Source organism: Heteronotia binoei, chromosome 1 (assembly GCF_032191835.1).
Source record: "Heteronotia binoei isolate CCM8104 ecotype False Entrance Well chromosome 1, APGP_CSIRO_Hbin_v1, whole genome shotgun sequence".
In the NCBI taxonomy this organism is placed as follows: Eukaryota; Metazoa; Chordata; class Lepidosauria; order Squamata; family Gekkonidae; genus Heteronotia; species Heteronotia binoei.
In genome coordinates, this window is record NC_083223.1 from 246240592 (window position 1) to 246258717 (window position 18126).

Consider the following 18126-nt stretch of genomic DNA (forward strand, 5'->3'; position numbering starts at 1 on the left):
CACATTTCCATGAAAACAAATACAAAGTTTTCCAGCATGTAAAAACCCATCATTTAGCACCAACGCTCCCCATTGTGGGCCTGAAACTAGGGAGAAAAATGGATATTCCCAGCTCTGATGTTTTTGGGACTCCACATTATTGGTGGGTTTCTGCAGGAAATAGCAGAAGTGCCGCTGAAATCTTCTCTTGGGCCAGAAAGGTTCTGGATGCTCATCAAATGTGTGCTTTATTTCTTTCCCCACCCCCCTCCTGTTAAGGTTTTCAGCAAGTTCCATCCTCTCCATGAGCTGATTCCATGGTTCCAAATTGTGCTTTTCTCTAGGCCTCTGCTGAACCATAGCACAAATCACCATTCCTTTCCTTTCACCCTGTACTGTTTGCCTTGATCATGTCCAGGAGTTTATTGTCAGGTTTGGGGTCTCCTTCATAAAGTCTGATTGATTAGCAGCCTTGGGGTACGGTTGCCAAGTCTGACTCGGGAAATATCTGGGGACTTTGGGGGCAGAGCCAGGAGACTTTGGGGGTAGGGCCAGGAGCAAGGTTGTGACAAGCACGATTGAACTGAATTTCAAAGGGAGTTCTGGCCACCATATTTAAAGGGACTATGCTCCATTTGAATGTCTTCCCTTCATTGGAAATAATGGAGAATGGGGGCATCTTCTTTTGGGGCTCATTGGTCCAATCTTTTTGAAACTAGATGCTATGCAGAAAATCTGGTACCTCTGCCTCAAAAAACAGGGGGCCCCAGAGCCCCAGATAGCCACAGATCGATTCTCCATTATACTCTGTGGGGACCATAGCGTATAATGGAGTGCCCAGTGGACATTTCCCACCCACCCCCACTTCCTGATAACCCTGAAGCAGGGGGAGGGCCTCCAAACCAGGAGATCCCCTGTTCCCACTTGGGATTGGCAACCCTACCTTGAGAGCTGCCCCCTTCTAATGCATGATGGGGCATGAGTAGGTGGAGTTTTTCAAGCATCTGGCTAGGTCTATGGGGCTGCAAAAAATCTTGGGTCATTAGTGTTTAAAGAGAAAATCAGAACATACAGAGAGAGAGAGAGAGAGAGAGAGAGCATGACTTTGATGCCAGAAAGACAGTTAGGGTGTTTACCTTTGGAAAGCATGCAGTGGGATTTCCCTGACACAGGTCCAAAGGCTGTACTAAACAGTGCTGGAAGCAGCCAAATACTCCCCTGCCACAGGGCAGAGAATGAACATCCCTTCAGCCACAAAGTTCTGCAAGCAGGCACATTGACAGACTAGCCAAGCCATGCACTTCAAGAAAAGGCAATTATGTTAAAAGTAAATTAAAACTTATTTTTAAAGATTTATATTAACTATTTCTCATACTCTTGAAAGGCAGCAGTGAGATAGGAGGTGCTTCAGGATCCTGTGTCATGGTGTAGAGAGGATGATAATTCCTTCATAAGGCACACACTGTGAACCATGAACTGCATCTCAGCATCTGGATTCTGGAGCATCCTTCTTGAACTGTGCTTTACAGCACCACAGTGCTGGTGAAATGTCTCCTTCCAGTGCTAGGGTTGCCAGGAGATTGAGGGGTGCTTAGCAAGGATGTAATGTCATATTGTTATGTCATGTCCTGTGATGTCACTTCCCCATTAAAAGTCACATGATAGCACACAGTGACAGCAGTCACCCCAAACATTTCTCCACTCTAACCTGTTCTTGGATATTATAGCAGCTTTTGATGCTCTGGAGAAACCTGAGGGGGAAACCCATGGAATTTAATACATGATTGTTTATTTTGCATCTGCACCACTGCTCAAAGGGTGGTCAGGCATCCAAAAGCTTTGCATTCCTTCCCCTGTCCCTGATTGCAGGATTTCTCCTTTCTAAGTGATTATAGAATTACAGTCAGCTGTTGTATACAAAGGCCTTTGAAGTAAGGTACACCTCCTGTTTGGACCTAGGATGATTGCTAGTTAGCTCCCCAGCATCAATAAATACTAGATGCAAAGCTCTGTTTTAATTCTGGGTTAGGGTCAGGTAATAAGCGTAAAGATGAACTTTGCAAAGGCAATAAAGAAGTATTCGAAACCTGGGGGCGGTATTCCCACTCTGTCTTGAAGTCATTGCACTTATTAAGCAGGCCATAGAATGGGTACACAATGAATATTGCAATGTTGCCTGACAAACTCGTTCCCTTTTTGGAGATTGCTGGGCCCATAACCATGTTGTGTTAATTAAGCTGAGTGTAGAACAGGAGTACCCAGCTTGCTGGAGGAAAGTGTAGATGACTGGGGAAGGCAAAGCCAAACTACCCCATATGAAAACATCATGATGTGACATCATCCCAGAGTCAGAAATGACTGGTGCTTATACAGGGGACTGCCTTTACCTTCTTAGGACAGGAGTACTTTAGCTCTGGATTCCCCGCATTGAGACAGTTTCACTTTTGGGGGGGTCCTGGGCAGAAAGTGCCCAGGCCCCCCTCCCATGTCCATTGCCACACTCCCTGCTCATATGCACTTCCCCCACCAATGCATACTTCACTCCAGCTAGCTCAGTTTCATGAGAGAGTCAGTGTGGTGTAGTGGTTAAGAGCTGAGGACTCTAATCTGGAGAACTGGGTTTGTTTCCCCACTGACCTTGGGCCAGTCACAGTTCTCTTAGAGCTCCCTCAGCCCCACCATACTTCACAAGGTGTCTGTTGTGGAGAGAGGAAGGGAAGGTGATTGTAAGCTGCCTAATACTCCTTCAAGTAGTGAAGAGCAGGGTATAAATACAATTCTTCTTCCTCCTCCTCCTCCTCCCACTCCCATTTGCTGTTCATGTTCAGTGCCCCGCCTATATTCATGTTTAGTATTTCCCAGAATTCTCCCCCCCACACACACACACACACATGGCTATTCTCTTCAAAGGTTTATCTTGCTCGCTTGACCGATCATCCAGCAGTGCAGGCGCCTACAAATGCCTTACATCCAGTGCTTTTTGCTGCTGAGATGATCCATCTTGCAAATGCCAGAAATATGATTGCTTCTTTTTGAGGTTTCAGCTGATATGGACTGACTACTCCCAAAGCGGACAGCCCAGCATGCCTGAGAGAACTGCTGGTGTGTCATGAGAATGAATTAACCAACTGCAGGCTCCTATGAGCTGTCAAAGAAGCCATCCACAGAGGGCTCTGCCTGCTGTTTTTCTGCATGGTTCACTACCTGCAAAGGTGCCATATACAAAGTCAGGCCATTCAGGCTCATTTAGCCTAATTTGGTCTGTTCTCATTGACAGCAGCTGTCTAGGTAGAAAAGTGGTTCTTTTTTCATTCTTCCTGCTCATGATGATCTTTTGAAACTGGAGATGAAAGGGACTGAACCGAAGACCTTCTGCATTCAAAGCAGGTGTTCTACCATAGAGACATGCCTGGGGAAGAAGAGGCTTAATGGACTGTTGATTACTATATGGTGCTGTTTACCTTCACGCCTTGCAACACTTCAGCTGCCTATTCCCCTGCTTTAAACCTCTTTTAAGACTCAGGACCTTTTTGTTTGGCCCTGTGGACAATCTGACCACAGTCCCTCCCTTCTCCTTCTGACCTTTTCCAATCAGTTGCTATTCTCTGATGCTGTGTAATCATCTGCATTGGATTCAGTTGGATCATTCACTGATTCACACTGTAGAGATGATACAGGCTTCCCTTTCCTCTGAGGAGGTTGCCTGTTTTGTCTTCGAATGAGTCACTATTCTAGCCTTGTTTGCCTCCACCTGGAAGCATGTTCAGTACAGTGACTCATAAAGTGGGCTGTTCTGAGGATCGCTAGTGCTTCTGCTTTCATCATGTACACATGAAGATGAAGCTGCCTTAACTGAATCAGACCACTGGTCTATCAAAGTCAGTACTGGCAGCGGCTCTCCAGGGTCTCAGGCAGAGGTTTTTCATATCACTTATTTACCACCCGGTCCTTTCAACTGGATATACCAGGGATTGAACCTAGAATCTTTGACATGCCAAACAGATGCTCTGCTCTTGAGCTATGACCCCTCCTATCCAGACTGTGTCTGTTTTGGGGGATGTAAGAGCGAAGTGTCTTCAATTTTAATTCGGGAACAATGCTGCTTATGAATGTACCTTATACAGTTAGTGTTAGTGCCTTGGATATCACAAGTTTGGGAATGACTGGTGCAGATTCTTGTGGTGTCACTGGGCTCAAACAATAAAGGGGGAGGAATATGTTTTAATGGAAGCTTATGCAAGTATCAGTGTTACACAGAAGTCTTCATCAAATTGAATTGGAATTGAATGACATGGGACATGGTGATTACCCATGATTCCAGTCTTCTTCCACAGAGCTTAATGGGCATCTCTTGTCTTAGACACCTCCACACATACACCTCCAAGGTGCCCCTTATTTTTGACATTTTCACCTTAATCCCTTGAGATGGTAAATATTTGTTTCACTCCACTGTGATGTATCCTCTAAAGAGAGAGAAAGTCAGACTGCAGTTTTCCTGCTTTGGAAAATAACTTGAACCTGGATGCCCTCCCCCTTCTCCCCCCGCCTTACAGCCTCTGTTGTTTACGTAAAGGGAACTGAGAGTTTTATAAGCTGTTGATCTAAGGAAACCTCTCAGATGCCGAAACACACACAAGGTTCTTTGCATACCTGTTTGTAATTCTGATCTAATCCCACATGAAAAGCTGGACTGCTGCAGAACGGGAGGCCACCTGCACCTAGGAAAACATCACTCTGAAAGGCAAAGTCAGTCCGGCTCTGGAAAACATGCCTCACTTCTGAATGGGGTTGCCCAAGTTGAGCATGTCAAAGCGCTCCTGTGCCACACTAGATGCTGCTTCTTCCATCAGCACTGTAATAATGGGTGAAGAAGCAATTGATGGAGTTCTCCTTTGAGATTGGCTATCATAGGATGTGAGGAGAAACATCTACAAAAGGAACCCCTTTTGCCTGTATCAGCCCCTGGCCCATGTGCTAAGATCAAAAGATGGAACCCTACTTCAAAAACCTCTAGTTAAGGTGAGACTGGCAAGGATTTTTAAAAAGCAGGGCCTTTTCTGTGGTGGCACAGCCCCATTTTGGAACTCCCTCCTCAAAGCTAGCTGGGCTTTTAGTTTTAAAGGGATCATGAAGGATTTCTTAGAACCAGAAGGTATTTGGTCTGGATGTGTAACTGGCAACAGAGATTTGTTTATTAAATTTTAGGATGTGGTTTGCTGCTGATCATTTATATTATTGAAGATATCAGATTTTAGCTCTGTTTGGTTTTGTTACACAAAGTTTTTATTCTTTGTTTTGTGTGTATATATTAAGCTGCCCTGGGGGCTTTATGGAGCCATGTGGCCGGATAAAAGCTCTAAGGCAAAATAAATATTGAATGGAAGTCATTAACAGCCCTGCTCTGAAGAACTGGAATCTAGCCCCTTTCTCCCTGCTCTATAATTAAGAGTCTAGGAGCAAACCCAGCAGAAGTTTGCTCAATTAATCCAATAGTTGTAAGAGTATAGATTCTCTCTCTCTCTCTCTCTCTCTCTCTCCCTCCCCACCCCCCTCCCTCCTTCCCTCCTCCACCCACTCATCTCTAACTAGCTCCTTTGGAGTACTGTGTAGAGGTCTGGTCACTGTATCTCAAAAAAGGACATCACAGAGCTGGAAAAAGAGCAGAGAGTAACCAAGATGATTAGGAGGTTGGAGCACCTTCCCTATGAAGAAAGACTGAAGAGTCTGGGACTTTTCACTTTAGAAAAGAGAGACATGATAGATGTTTATAATATTATGCCTGGGTTGAAGAGAATATTTTGCACCTCTCTCAAAATACTAGAACTTCAGAGCATCCAATGAAACTGATGGGCAGTAGGTACAGGATGGACAAAAAAGGGAATACTTCTTTATACAGAGACTGATTAAAAGGGGGATTCACCTCAAGAGCATGTGGTCACGGCCAGAGGAATAAGCAGCTTTAAAAGGGTATTAGATTAATGGAGGTTTGTCTATCAGTGGCTACTAGCCATGGTGTCTAAGGGGAACTTCCCTATTCAGAGGCACTATGAATTCCAGAGCCAGGAGGTCTTGACCTCCTTGTCCTGTTGTTGGCCTTTGAGAGGAACTGGTTGGCAGCTGTGTGAGACACTGGTCTGATCCACTGTGTGGACCACTGGTCTGATCCAACAGGGCTCTTATGCTCTTATGACCTGCCACAATATAAGACTATGCTAGTCCAGCTTTCGTTGCCCCTGGTTTCTGAGAACAAAAGCCATGGATTTCCATAGGGATAGCCATGACTTTTGCCAAGGCAGCAAAAATAATGCAATTAAAAATAAAAGTGAAAAGAAACGAGATGTGTCCCCTAACAAACAACAATGGATGACCAAAATATGGGAAGTAGCAGCTTTAGATAAATTAGCCATACAAATAAGGGTATTAGATATACAGCAGAAGAACAATAATTTTGTTGAGAAATGGTTCCCCTTTTTTAATTATATAAATTCAGAAGAAGATTTTGAAAAGCATATTCCAAAAAAATATATTAATTTCTCATATTATTGAAGATTCCTTTTATAAATCCCAGGTTATATAATGAATGATAATGTATTGGAAATTTGGATGATATATGTAACATTGTGAAATGATAGAAGGGTCTAGAGGTGCTCTACTTAATATTAATGACAATTATGCCATGAATATAATGTAGGTATTTTATTGTAATTGTTTTGTTGTTGAGTATGTATTAAGGTTGTTGGTTATGGTTGGAAAAATTAATAAAAAATTTAAAGTTTAAAAAAAAATTAAAAAATAAAAGTGAAAAGATGTTTTGCAATGAAAATATGAAACCATGTGCATTAAAAGGGCAGGAAAATATAACGCAAGCATTGAAATTGCCATAGCTTTGGACATGATCATCCCTGCATTTCTTCTTCCCATCCATCTCAGTCTTTTTCATGTTTCCTTTCTTTTGGTACCCAGTAAACAAAGCCTGGATTATTGAATGTACTAATTTGTTTATTTATCTCCTCTTGCTTTAAAGACATTAAAGGCAACATGCAATAAAGCCAGAACATTAAGACTATGTTAAGCTAAAACAAAGAATGTCATTAAGACCAAGCTGGTGGTGTATAGCTGCCAGGGCTCAAGCAGATTACGCAAACTGCAGGTTTATGGAGCCTCAGTTTGCCTCAGGGCCATTTACCCTTGAGTTTACCTTTCATTTTGCTTCTTTACTAGCATTTTAAATGAGAAAACTACTGGTCATTTTAAAACATGTCCTTCAAACTTGGGTTTAAATGCTTACTCTGTCATGAAGCATGGGCCAGTCATTCTCTTTCAACCTAGCTAGATTCGAGTCCAGTAGCACCAACCAACATGATGCCACCACCAGCTGATTCTGGTTATTCTGAGAAAAAGCACCCACCCTAACATTGTTGCCAGAACGCACTGTCATTAGGAACTGTCAAGCTGCCATCACGTATTATTTTAAGTAACTTATTCTAATGAAATAATTTGATGTTTTTGTGAATTATTTATTGTTTTATCATAGGTTGTGAGCCACTATGAGTCCTCTTGCAAGATAGGGCAGAATATAATTTGAATACAATAAATTAAAACAAAAAAATAAATAGATACCAACAAGAATTTAAGGGTATAAGCTTTCGAGAGTCCAACCTCCCTTTATCAGATTCATGTTAGTGTTATTTGACTTGGTTTTAATTGTTTTTGAAATGTACTTTGTTGTGAACCCCCCCTTAACCCTTGCCTTTGGGAAGGGCAGTCAAAAATAATAAAATAAAATAAAATAAAAGCTTATACCCTGAAAATCTTGTTGGTCTCTCTAGCTCAGAGGCTCAGAGGTGTCAAACATGCAAATCAGGCCCCCGGAGGGCTCCTATCAGGCCCGTGAGCAACTCACTGTTGTCTGCTTCCTTCTCCCTCTCTTGCTTCCTTCTGCATCACAGCTTGCTTTGCAGGGCTTGCTCAATCGCTTCCTTCTGCATCACAGTTTGCTTTGCAGGCTTGCTCAATCACGCAGGAGCCACAGAGAAGCAAAGACACTATTTTTTCCATTGGCTAAGGCTCCTCCCTTGGGGAGGAAGTGGGAGAGGGAGAGCTTGCTTTGCCAGGCTCTCTTAATTGCACAGCAAAGCTACTGAGTCAGGTCTCTCTTCCTTCTGTTGGCTGAGGCTCCACCAGCCAGGGAGGTGGATTAGGCTGAGTGTGTGTGTTTGTCTGTTTCTTTTATAAAGTTTATATATCCCCTACCTGGCATTACATTTCATGACATACATGGCCTGAACATATGAACATATGAAGCTGCCTTATACTGAATCAGACCCTCGGTCCATCAAAGTCAGTATTGTGTACTCAGACTGGCAGCGGCTCTCTCCAGGGCCTCTAGCTGAGGTTTTTCACACCTACTTGCCTGGACCCTTTTTAGTTGGAGATGCTGGGGATTGAACTTGGGACCTTCTGCTTATCGAGCAGATGCTCTACTATTGAGCCACCATCCTTCCCCTAAAGAGAAGCAAGCAGAGCATGTAAGTGTGCCTGGCCCAACAAGGTCACATTTATGTTAGATCTGGCCCTCATAACAAATGAGTTCGACACCCCTGTTCTAGCTGTTCTACTGCAGACCTCTGAAACTATCTCTTGGACTAACCTGTCTCACAGACTTGTGAGGAAAAAACAGAGGGAAGGAGAGCTGTGTACACTGTCCTAGTCTCCTTCAAGAAAAAGCAGGGTGCAAATAAAAAAATTGTGATTCAATCCTATGCAGAGTCCCTACCATCTAAGCCCACTGGAATCAACTGGAGTAGCCCTGCATAAGATTGCACAGATGAACACTTGCCTAAAAAAAAAAGCAGTAGATTTCGAAAGTAGTAATAGTGCCCCAGAAAGCAAAGTCCAGTTAAAATGATAGGTCTTCTTAAAGGGGGAAGTTAATGGCATCCTATTTTAATTGGTAATTCTTCTTCTTCTTCTTCTTCTTCTTCTTCTTCTTCTTCTTCTTCTTCTTCTTCTTCTTCTTCTTCTTCTTCTTCTTCTTCTTCTTCATTATCATTATCATTATCATTATCATCATCATTATTTTAGAAGAAGATTTCTCTGGAGAAGAAGACGAGATGCCATCCTTCAGATACCGGCCGAATGGTAAGGACCTTTGGTTGCTCATTTCTTTTATTCTAAGAGTGAGAAATGTCGGAAAGATATCTCTCTCTTTTCCCTTGACCTTTTTACAAGTTCCCAGGCAATCCCCTTCTCACATTGGCTCTACTGCTGGCTTGATAGTGAGTGAATAATACTTGTTCTAGTAACTCCAGATTGTACAAGCAACCCTTTGGGCATTCAGAAATGAGACTTCTGTCTAAGAGCAAATCCCCAAAATCCCTTGTAATGTCTTAGAGAAAGCCAAGGTGCAGAGTTTAGATCACAATTCCAGGTTGGAAGCCATGTTAGAACTCCCTTCATCAGATGCAGGAGGTGTACATTCATCAGGCCAATTTATATATGCAACAGACCAATAGGGAGGGTGAATGCTACAAAGAGGCTGGTTCAAAGTAATTGGGTCTCCTGGTGGGCATGCAACCCTCCTCGCAGTTTTTAGAAAGTTAAAATGTAAAACCTAGCACAGGATGAAACGTATATGCTAGAAGTATACATGGGCACTCTGACATGCAATGATTCCCCATTCTTGCCTCATATTCCCCTCCCCCAGGCCGGATGAGAACAAACTGCAGTCAGTGTGAGAAGACGTTGACCCTCCAGACATCTGTGAAGGTGCTGTATGTCTTTGTCGTCTTGCTGATCATCGTTGTGGCTGTTTTGGCTGCCTTGGGTGAGTTGCAGGGTGTGCCAGTTGTGTATTTAGAGCTGCCCCTCTTTGCTTATTTTGCTTCTGGCATTGGATTCCAGGCAAAGCAGAGGAGAAAGAGACCTTGCTAACCACACTCAGACATCCAAAGATTACAGAAGGAGTCAAGCACCTTGAGCACCAACCTAACAAATGCAAAACATTACTTTCCCATGGTTTTCCAGGGTGGAGACACACACACATGCTCACCCTTATTCACAGACTAGCTTCACAGCATTTTTGGAAAGAGCCCCAGCCAATTACAAGATGGCAATCAGCCCCCACCCATGAGACACCATTCTACCCCAGATCTAGTTGGTTAGTGACAAGATTAACAGGTTAACAGCCCTTTGTAGCTCAACATTTGCCCTGCATGCACAAGGTCTCAGGTTTGGTCCCTCCCTTTTAAAGGCTTCCAGGGAGCAGGTTTTCAGACGCACCTTTCCACACCAGAGACTCTGTAGAATGGCAGCCAGTCCCTGTAGATCAGAATTTCCCAACCTTTTTGACCCTGTGGGAACATTTAGAATTTTGAGAGAGGATGGTGAGTGCCATCTTCAAAAATAGGGTTGCCAGGTCCAACTCAAGAAATATCTGGGAGTTTTGGGGATGGAGCCAGGAGACTTTGAGGGTGGAGCCAGGAGCAAGGGCGTGACAAGCATGATTGAACTCCAAAGGAAGTTCTGGCAATCACATTTAAAGGAACTGCATGCCTTTTAAATGCCTTCTCTCCACTGGAAATGATGGGGGCCCCTAGAGCTGGATCCCTGATCCAATCTTTTGAAACTTGGGGGTGTTTTGAAGAGAGGCACTGGCTGCTAAGTTGAAAATCTGTTGCCTCTACTTCAAAAAACAGCCACCCCTAGAGCCACAGATATTCATGGATCAATTTTCCATTATATCCTATGGGAATCGGTCTCCTTAGGGAATAATGGAGTGGCCAGCAGACATTTCACCCCCCCCCCACACACACACACACATTTTTCTGATGACCCTGAAACAGGGGAAGGGCCTCCAAACTGTAGGATTCCCTCCACCACCTGGGGATTGGCAACCCTATCCAAAAAGGTTTCCACAGGAGGGGGAGTCAAAGACCTCCTCAAACCACCTAGGAAGAAGGAAAGCCTGAAAAGGGAATGGAACCTCACACTGAGTAAGGAAAGCCCAGATGCTCCAGTCCTCCTGATGCTCCAGTGGAAACCACCTTCGCTTTAATGAGGGCAGCCAATAACAAGCCCTTCTGAAAAGCTCAGCAGGCACCAAGGGAAATTTCAGCAGAAGCCATGGTGCCCATGGATACCAAATTGGGACCCCTGCAGCCAATGATACTGGGTTGGATGGCCCAGTGAACTGATTCATTAAAGACAGTCTCAAAAGACTAAAGAGACTCAGTTTGTATATGCAAGCTCCTTGATAGACTCTTTGTTCCTATGCTAATATGCCCCCTTTGCCAGGTACTGCTAATACATTATCACCGGGATACCCCGTTGATGTGTGAACCCTTGCCCCAGGGAACAAATCTTCATTGGAGGAAGTTATTAAGCTCTTGACTGCTGTCGGAAGAGAGCAAGGAATGCCATGCCTTCCTTAGCTGACCTCTCCATCCTCTCTATGCATTCAGTCTGCACCAAAGAGCTTTTTATAGGAAGGTTTTGCCCACAAATTTAGAGCCTGCGTGCAGCTTCTTGCTTGCTAACCTAGCAGCCTGCTGGAGAATCCAAGTTCCTATCAGACTCCCCAAGAAGGTCTAAGCTAAGACCACCCACAACCACTTGGCATAATTGGAACAATTGGTGACCCAGCCTGAGGACTATTTATTGGTCTGGGACAAGACTTCCTGCTGTTTGAAGAAATCCAGCATGTGCCTTTTGCACTCTGTTATTTTGGGCAAGGAGAAGCCACTCGCCTCTTGAGATCGTGTGCCCCAAAGTCATACTGTAGTTGTGGGCCTGGCGCAGAATGGCCTGAGGTTTGGGACCTGTCCAGGCGCCCTGCACAAAAAATCTGAGCATTTTGTAACTCAGCCATTGTATGGGTGGCATAAAAGAGACCGCTCAGCATGGTTCTGTGTTCACAAACATATGGCGAGAAGGTTTTTATCCATGTAGACCCTACTTAGTATCTTGTTTCTAGTGAAGGCAATTCCTGAAGACCAGAAGAGGGGGAATTGGGGAAAACAGTCAAGATTTTATGGTCATGGGGCTCTTTCCTGACCTCACAGTGAGGCCCCAGAACAGACGCTGCGGCAGAACTTTTATAGCAGAAGGGGACTAGGGGAACAAAAATCTAGGGGTCCCAATTGCCCTGGGAGTGAGGCAACAGGCCGCTGTCTGTGAATTCCTTTTGAGAAGGGGGGGGGGGCTAGGCCTCTGTCAGTACTGCCTGTTCTCAGCATCTTGTGCTGGTACAGAACTGAGCAGACAAGGGCTGCCAGCATCCAGGTAGCACCTGGAAATCTCCTGCTCTTATAGTGAATCTCCAGATGACCAAGAACAGTTCCCCCAGAGAAAATGGCTGTTCTGAAGGCTGGAATCTGTGGCATTACACCATGCTGAGGTCCCTCCCCTCCTCAAACCCTGCCCTCCCCCGACTCCACCCCCCCCCCCAAAAAAAAAATCTCCATGTATTTCCCAGCCCAGAGCTGACAGCTCTAGGACAGACCCATGTGCAGAGCTCTGAAACAGAGAGCAACCTTGGTGTTCCCATCATCTTGAGTTGCCCTGATGTAGGGCTGGACAGACCCATGTTCAGTGATGTGAAGCAGAAGGCAGCCTTGAATCAATCAGTCTCTTTTTCTGTCAGCCTATCCTACATCAAAGGGTTGCTATGAGGATAAAATGGAGGGGAATCAAGTACAGTGATGTAGAGGAGAAATAAGAAATAAATGCAAGGAACTGGATTGCAAAAGGAAAACAAATGCACACAGAGTGAAAGGTTCATGCTAACAGCTCTATAAGATTTGTTTTCAGAAGATTGAGTCTGGGTGGTATGAGCAGAGGTGGCCCATGGAATTTTTATTTGGGGTCTCTTGGTCACTCTTAGCAGCCCTGAATCTATCAATTTCCACCCCAAATTATAGTTGCCATTTGGTGGTCAGCAGGCTTTCACTCAAAGCCTGTCTATTTGCAATGTTTCCTCAATGCTGTGGAGTCTTGTGAGCAAAAATTCTACTTTGTGAACTACTGGCATTAAAGTTGTGAGCTACTGCATAAATTAGAGTGCTCTAGGGCCATTTTTCCTGAGCTGAGACAAAAATATGTGAGCTGGATGCTAAAAATTGTGAGTTAGCTCACACTAACTCAGTTTAGAGGGAACACTGTCTATAAGTAACCACATTAATGAAAGCTGATCTGTAAAAGGTTATTTAACTAGACATGTGGGAGGGAGAGGAGGGAGGGGGTCTCCAGTCGAGGAATGAGAATGCTTCTGCCAAAGTAATCCTGGTCCCATGCATGCTTCCTTACCTTTTAGAGCAGGCTGACCAGAAGCTGCTGGGAGCCAGTGTGATGCAATTGTTTAAGTACCAGACTAGGACCAGGGAAATCCAAGTTCAAATCCCCACTCAGGACCAGGGAGGGAGGGACAATCTATATAAAACAGTGTTCCCAAGGGTGTCCCCAAGATTGCTAGGCATTTTTGGGAGCCTCTGCCTCAGGCAAACATGAGCTCAGCCCAGAGTGGGTTAAGGGGCATAGGAAAAGGCTGCCATTTGCACCATTAGGAAAACTTATGTGTAATCAGTCTGTTCACATGCAGCCCCCAGTGAGGCAACAAGTACCCCTCCAGGGCCATTTCAGTTAGGAAAAATAGTGTGTGGGGAAGGCTTAACCCCTCCAGTCCCTGTGTACTACACTCCAATCCAAATGAAATATACAGGGCTTTTTTTGTAGAAAAAAACCAGCAGAAACTCATTTGCATATTAAGTCACACCCCCTGATGTCACTATTGTTTCACACAGGGCTCTTTTGTAGGCCACACCCCCTGGTGCCAAGCCAACTGGAACTGCATTCCTACTCAAAGAGTTCTGGGCATGCAAACACCTGAGAGGCATGGACTCCAAGAACATGACCCATCACCTGACCCACATATGTACCTGGGAGAAATGCATCATGGGGTTAGGGCCTCCACCATGAAGTTCATTGAATGACCTTGGGCCAGTCGCTTTTTTCCTAGCCTAACTTACCTTACAGGGTTATTGTGAGACCAAAATGGAGGGAAGAATCATGCATGCCACCATTAGAAAGGGCAGGATAAAAATGCGAGAGAGACCAATACAAGGGTGTGCCATCACAATGAGAATGAATGTTGCTTTAACATCAGCACTTTGTTCCTCTGCCAGCTTGCTTTCCCTCTGATCATCAAAAGTGCAAGCACAGGGCTGGCCCTAGACTGTCTGGCACCCTAAGAAAGGCTAACTGATGGCACCCTCCTGCACTGATAATGTCACTGAGTCACATGGGGAGCACCCAATTCAGCCCCCCCAGAAGGCCAGCACCCTATGCAATCACCTAGTTTGCCTAGTGGCAGGGCTGGCCCTGTACTTTTTGCATAGAATCTGACTTTGCAAAGGTGGAACAGGAGAAGCAGGCTTGTGTATTTATTGATTTATACTCATCTTTCTCCCCAATGGGGACTCAAAATGGCTTACATCATTTTCCTTCCATTTTATCCTCACAGCATCCACCCTACGAGGTAGGTTAAACTGAGGATGTGCCACCCAGGAAGCCTCCGTGGCAGAGCAAGGATTCAATCCTAGGTCTCCCAGATCCTAATAGGACACTCTAACCACTCCACCATGCAGGCTGTCTCCGATGAAGGCCATAGCAATTCACTAAGCTGTCATACTTGGGCTTGACTTGAAACTGATATGAATGGACAAGGCTGTCAAATGCATTTCAAGAGAGCTGCTGCTGATCTGGGTCGGGTGGAAATCACACCCAAGAAAATATTCACCTCCCAGATCTTCATCCGTTCTCTCTCACTAACCCCCCTCCTTTGCCTTTGTTTGGTCAAATGGTGGCTGGCAGCCTGGGCAGCTTGGAACTTCTCCTGCTGCAAATGGAGCTTCTATTAAAGAAAACTGGAGCATACGAGAAAGAAATCCCTGGCTAAGCTGCCACCTTATAAATTTACACTGAGAGGAAAAAGAAGAGGAATGGACAGTGAGAGTCACCAACGCCCCAGCCAGGAAGTCTGAGCAAATTTCCATTCAGAAATGGTTCATTGTCAAAATGGCCCGATCCTGATCTTTCTGTCATCAGGGTGCCTGTGTCACAAACATGCAATGTGGCATCCAGCATCCTATTCAATGTCCTCAGAATTTAAGCTTTTTTTTAAAAAAAAAGTTTCTACACACACAAAGGCTTTTCATCAATGGAGTTGCCTCTTGGATTTCAGAAACTAATTGACAGTAATCAGTATTCCACAGAAATGTCCCTCTGGCAAAGGCTTAACAAACTGTTTCCATTTGCAATGTCTATTAGGGCCTGTCTTTACATTTCCCCTAGGGATGTCCTCAAGCCAGGTGGGCAGGGATTTTCTGAACTTCCATACTTCCCAGGGATGCATAGACCCAATTCCAACCAGGAGCTTGGTATGTAGAGAGGAGAGTCTAGAATTTTCTCCTGCATCAGTTTTTTATCATGAAAGAGACAAGAGGTAGAGATGCTAACCTATAGCAGGGGCCTAGAGATCTCCTAAAAATCATAGCACGTCTCCAGATGACAGAAATCAAATCCTCTGGAGAAAATTGCTGCTCTGAAGGGTGGACTTTATGGCATTATACCCTGATGCCCATCCCCTCACCCTCCCCTCCCCAGACTCTACTCCTAAATCTCCAGGAATTGCCCAATTTGCTTAATGTGTGTTCCTTTGAAGAGTCTTATTTGGGAAGCTCCAAATTGTCCCCTTGAGGGCTGTACAGGTACTAAGAAGCTATGTATTATGTTTCCACAGCAGGGCAAATGGTACACCATGTCCTTTTCAAATTGGGAAATGGCAAAGAGGAAGGTCTGAGCCCCCTCTTTCTGCATACCATAGTCATTATCCAAATCAGCCTCAAGTGCAACTGGGAAACATGGATCTATGGAACAGGCCTCTCCACCCAAGCTGGGGATGTCACCAGAGAAAAGAGAATGTTTAAGGCCCTTAGGAACAAAATGCAGAAGCCAGTTTTAAAATCTTATCAGTCAGTCTCTATGAAAAATGGCCAGTGTAGATGGCTTCCTCTGTGGTGATTTTCACCACTACAAAGTTGATATAAACTGCACATCTGCCACAATCTTGATTTGCTATTATGTATGAGCCCTCATGTCTTCCGCTCCATTTATCCACACAAGTCATCTTCACCTCATTTCCTTACAGGCAAAAGTTGTACATAAGCAAGGAAACCACTGTGGGACAATACAAAATGTAAGGGAACTGCTAACCCGCTGGCTGGAAGGATCTGGTGGGATACGGTGAATGCAAACTAAACCTGATTCAGCAAAACCGGACAGTTGCCAAAAGACGAAAATGTTATTTTTGGGATGTATTTACAGAAGAGTAAGAATAAGTTCTGCTCTGCTTAGCACTGTTTAGACTTTGACTGGAAGAGGAACTCCACCCTTGAAGAAAGGCTGACAAAGTTTGGGGGTAAAAACCAAGTTAAACAGGGTGATGAACACAATTATCGCATTTCTCTCCCACCCTCCCTCCAAGGGCAGCATCTATGGCTTTCCTCTCTTTTATCCTCACAACAACCATGTGAGGTAGGTTAGGCTGAGAGAAAAGTATTGGCCCACAGTCGGGACTCTTTTTTGAGCAGGAATGCACAGGAAGGCAGTTCCAGCTGGCTTGGTGCCAGGGGGTGTGGCCTAATATGCAAATGAATTCCTGCTGGGCTTTTTCCACAAAAAGCCCTCTGTGAAACAATGGTGACATCAGGGGGTGTGGCCGAATATGCAAATGAATCCATGCTAGGCTTTTTCTACAAGAAAAGCCCTTCTCACAGTCATTCAGTGAAGATCACTTAGCAAGGGTTTCAAACCAAGGTCAAGACCCTAATCACACTCTAACCATCACACCACATTGGCTTTCTGGGAGGACAAATAAGCAAATACACAGTTGCAAATTAAAGGAGATTAGCAATGGCACTTGACCTACAAGATTTCCATCTGTTTAGTCTGAGGTAGGGTTACCAGGTCCCTCACTGGTCACCAGCAGGGGATGGGGTGTAGGGTGGCCAGATCCAGGTTGGAAAACTCCTAAAGATTCAAGGATGCAGCTTGGGGAGAAGAAGGACTACAAGGCCAGAAAGTCCACCCTCCAAAGCATCCATTTTTGTCCAAGGAAACAGATCTCTAGTTTGGAGATGAGTTGCAATTCTGTGGGATTCTCCAGGTCTTACCTGGAGCTGGAATTCCTACATTGTGGATTAGTTAATGGCAGCCAGTTTTTTCTAGAGCAGTCATTGGGGCATAACTTGCTTGTTTTTGTGTTTGTAATTGTCATGGAGGATGAAAAATAATGTGTGTTCCTTTGAAGAGACTTATTTGGGAAGCTGTTTCTGCAAACCACATAAGGCCAGAATTGTGGATTTACAGTTCTGAGTTCAAGGTCACCAGGCACAGATAGTAATGTTACTTGCACTTTTCACATCTTCCTTGCAGTTTTTAAGAAGGTGGACTCTATAGCTTATGATGTTACCTCAGCTCAAACATACTATGAGAAGAAAATTGAGTCCGTCCAGGGGAACCTCCAAGAACTGAGTAAGTGTGATGTCTCTGGAGGGGTGGGTGGGAATTCACCTGTACTGTATGTACATGGGTGGATGAAACAGAAAGAGAGAGGGTGAAAAGAAAAACAGATTCCAAAGGTTCTGCAATTATTAGATAGAGCAGGGATTCCCAACCTTTTTCAGCCTGGGCACCCAAAAAGGTTTTAAGTGTGGATTAATTAATGGCAGCAGTTGTATCTAGTACAGTCCTTGGGAACCCCTGAAATAGAGCATAAATTTGCATCTAATGGCTATAGAATTTAAATATGTATTATCAAATTAATTATCCAAATGTATATTTCTTACAATAGCGGCTGTTTACTCTGGAATTGCCGTGATTCATTTACTCAGTTTTAACAGAGAATCCAAACAACATCATGGGCAAAGAAGTGCATTTTGGTATTTTCCCCTCTGTCCTCACATTTTTTTCCAGATTTGACAAAAGTACAGCACTGGGCTATCCACTGCAGACAGTCAAAGCACTATTGAGAATTCTCAGGGCTACTGTCTCTTTAAATTTTCCTCCTTCCTTTCTACTTTCTGCTTAATT

The 18126-nt window shown here is 44.4% G+C and overlaps 1 protein-coding gene across 2 annotated transcripts in view; it reads left to right on the plus strand.

Moving 5' to 3' along the window:
- SCARA3 (scavenger receptor class A member 3) overlaps nucleotides 1-18126 on the plus strand; it is a 37467-nt gene that overhangs the window by 2866 nt on the left and 16475 nt on the right. For both annotated transcript variants that reach the window (XM_060250636.1, XM_060250630.1), the window contains 3 exons: nucleotides 9064-9120; nucleotides 9686-9805; nucleotides 17470-17568. In XM_060250636.1, the coding sequence (XP_060106619.1) occupies nucleotides 9064-9120; nucleotides 9686-9805; nucleotides 17470-17568 (276 nt within the window). The remainder of the gene's footprint in view (nucleotides 1-9063; nucleotides 9121-9685; nucleotides 9806-17469; nucleotides 17569-18126) is intronic.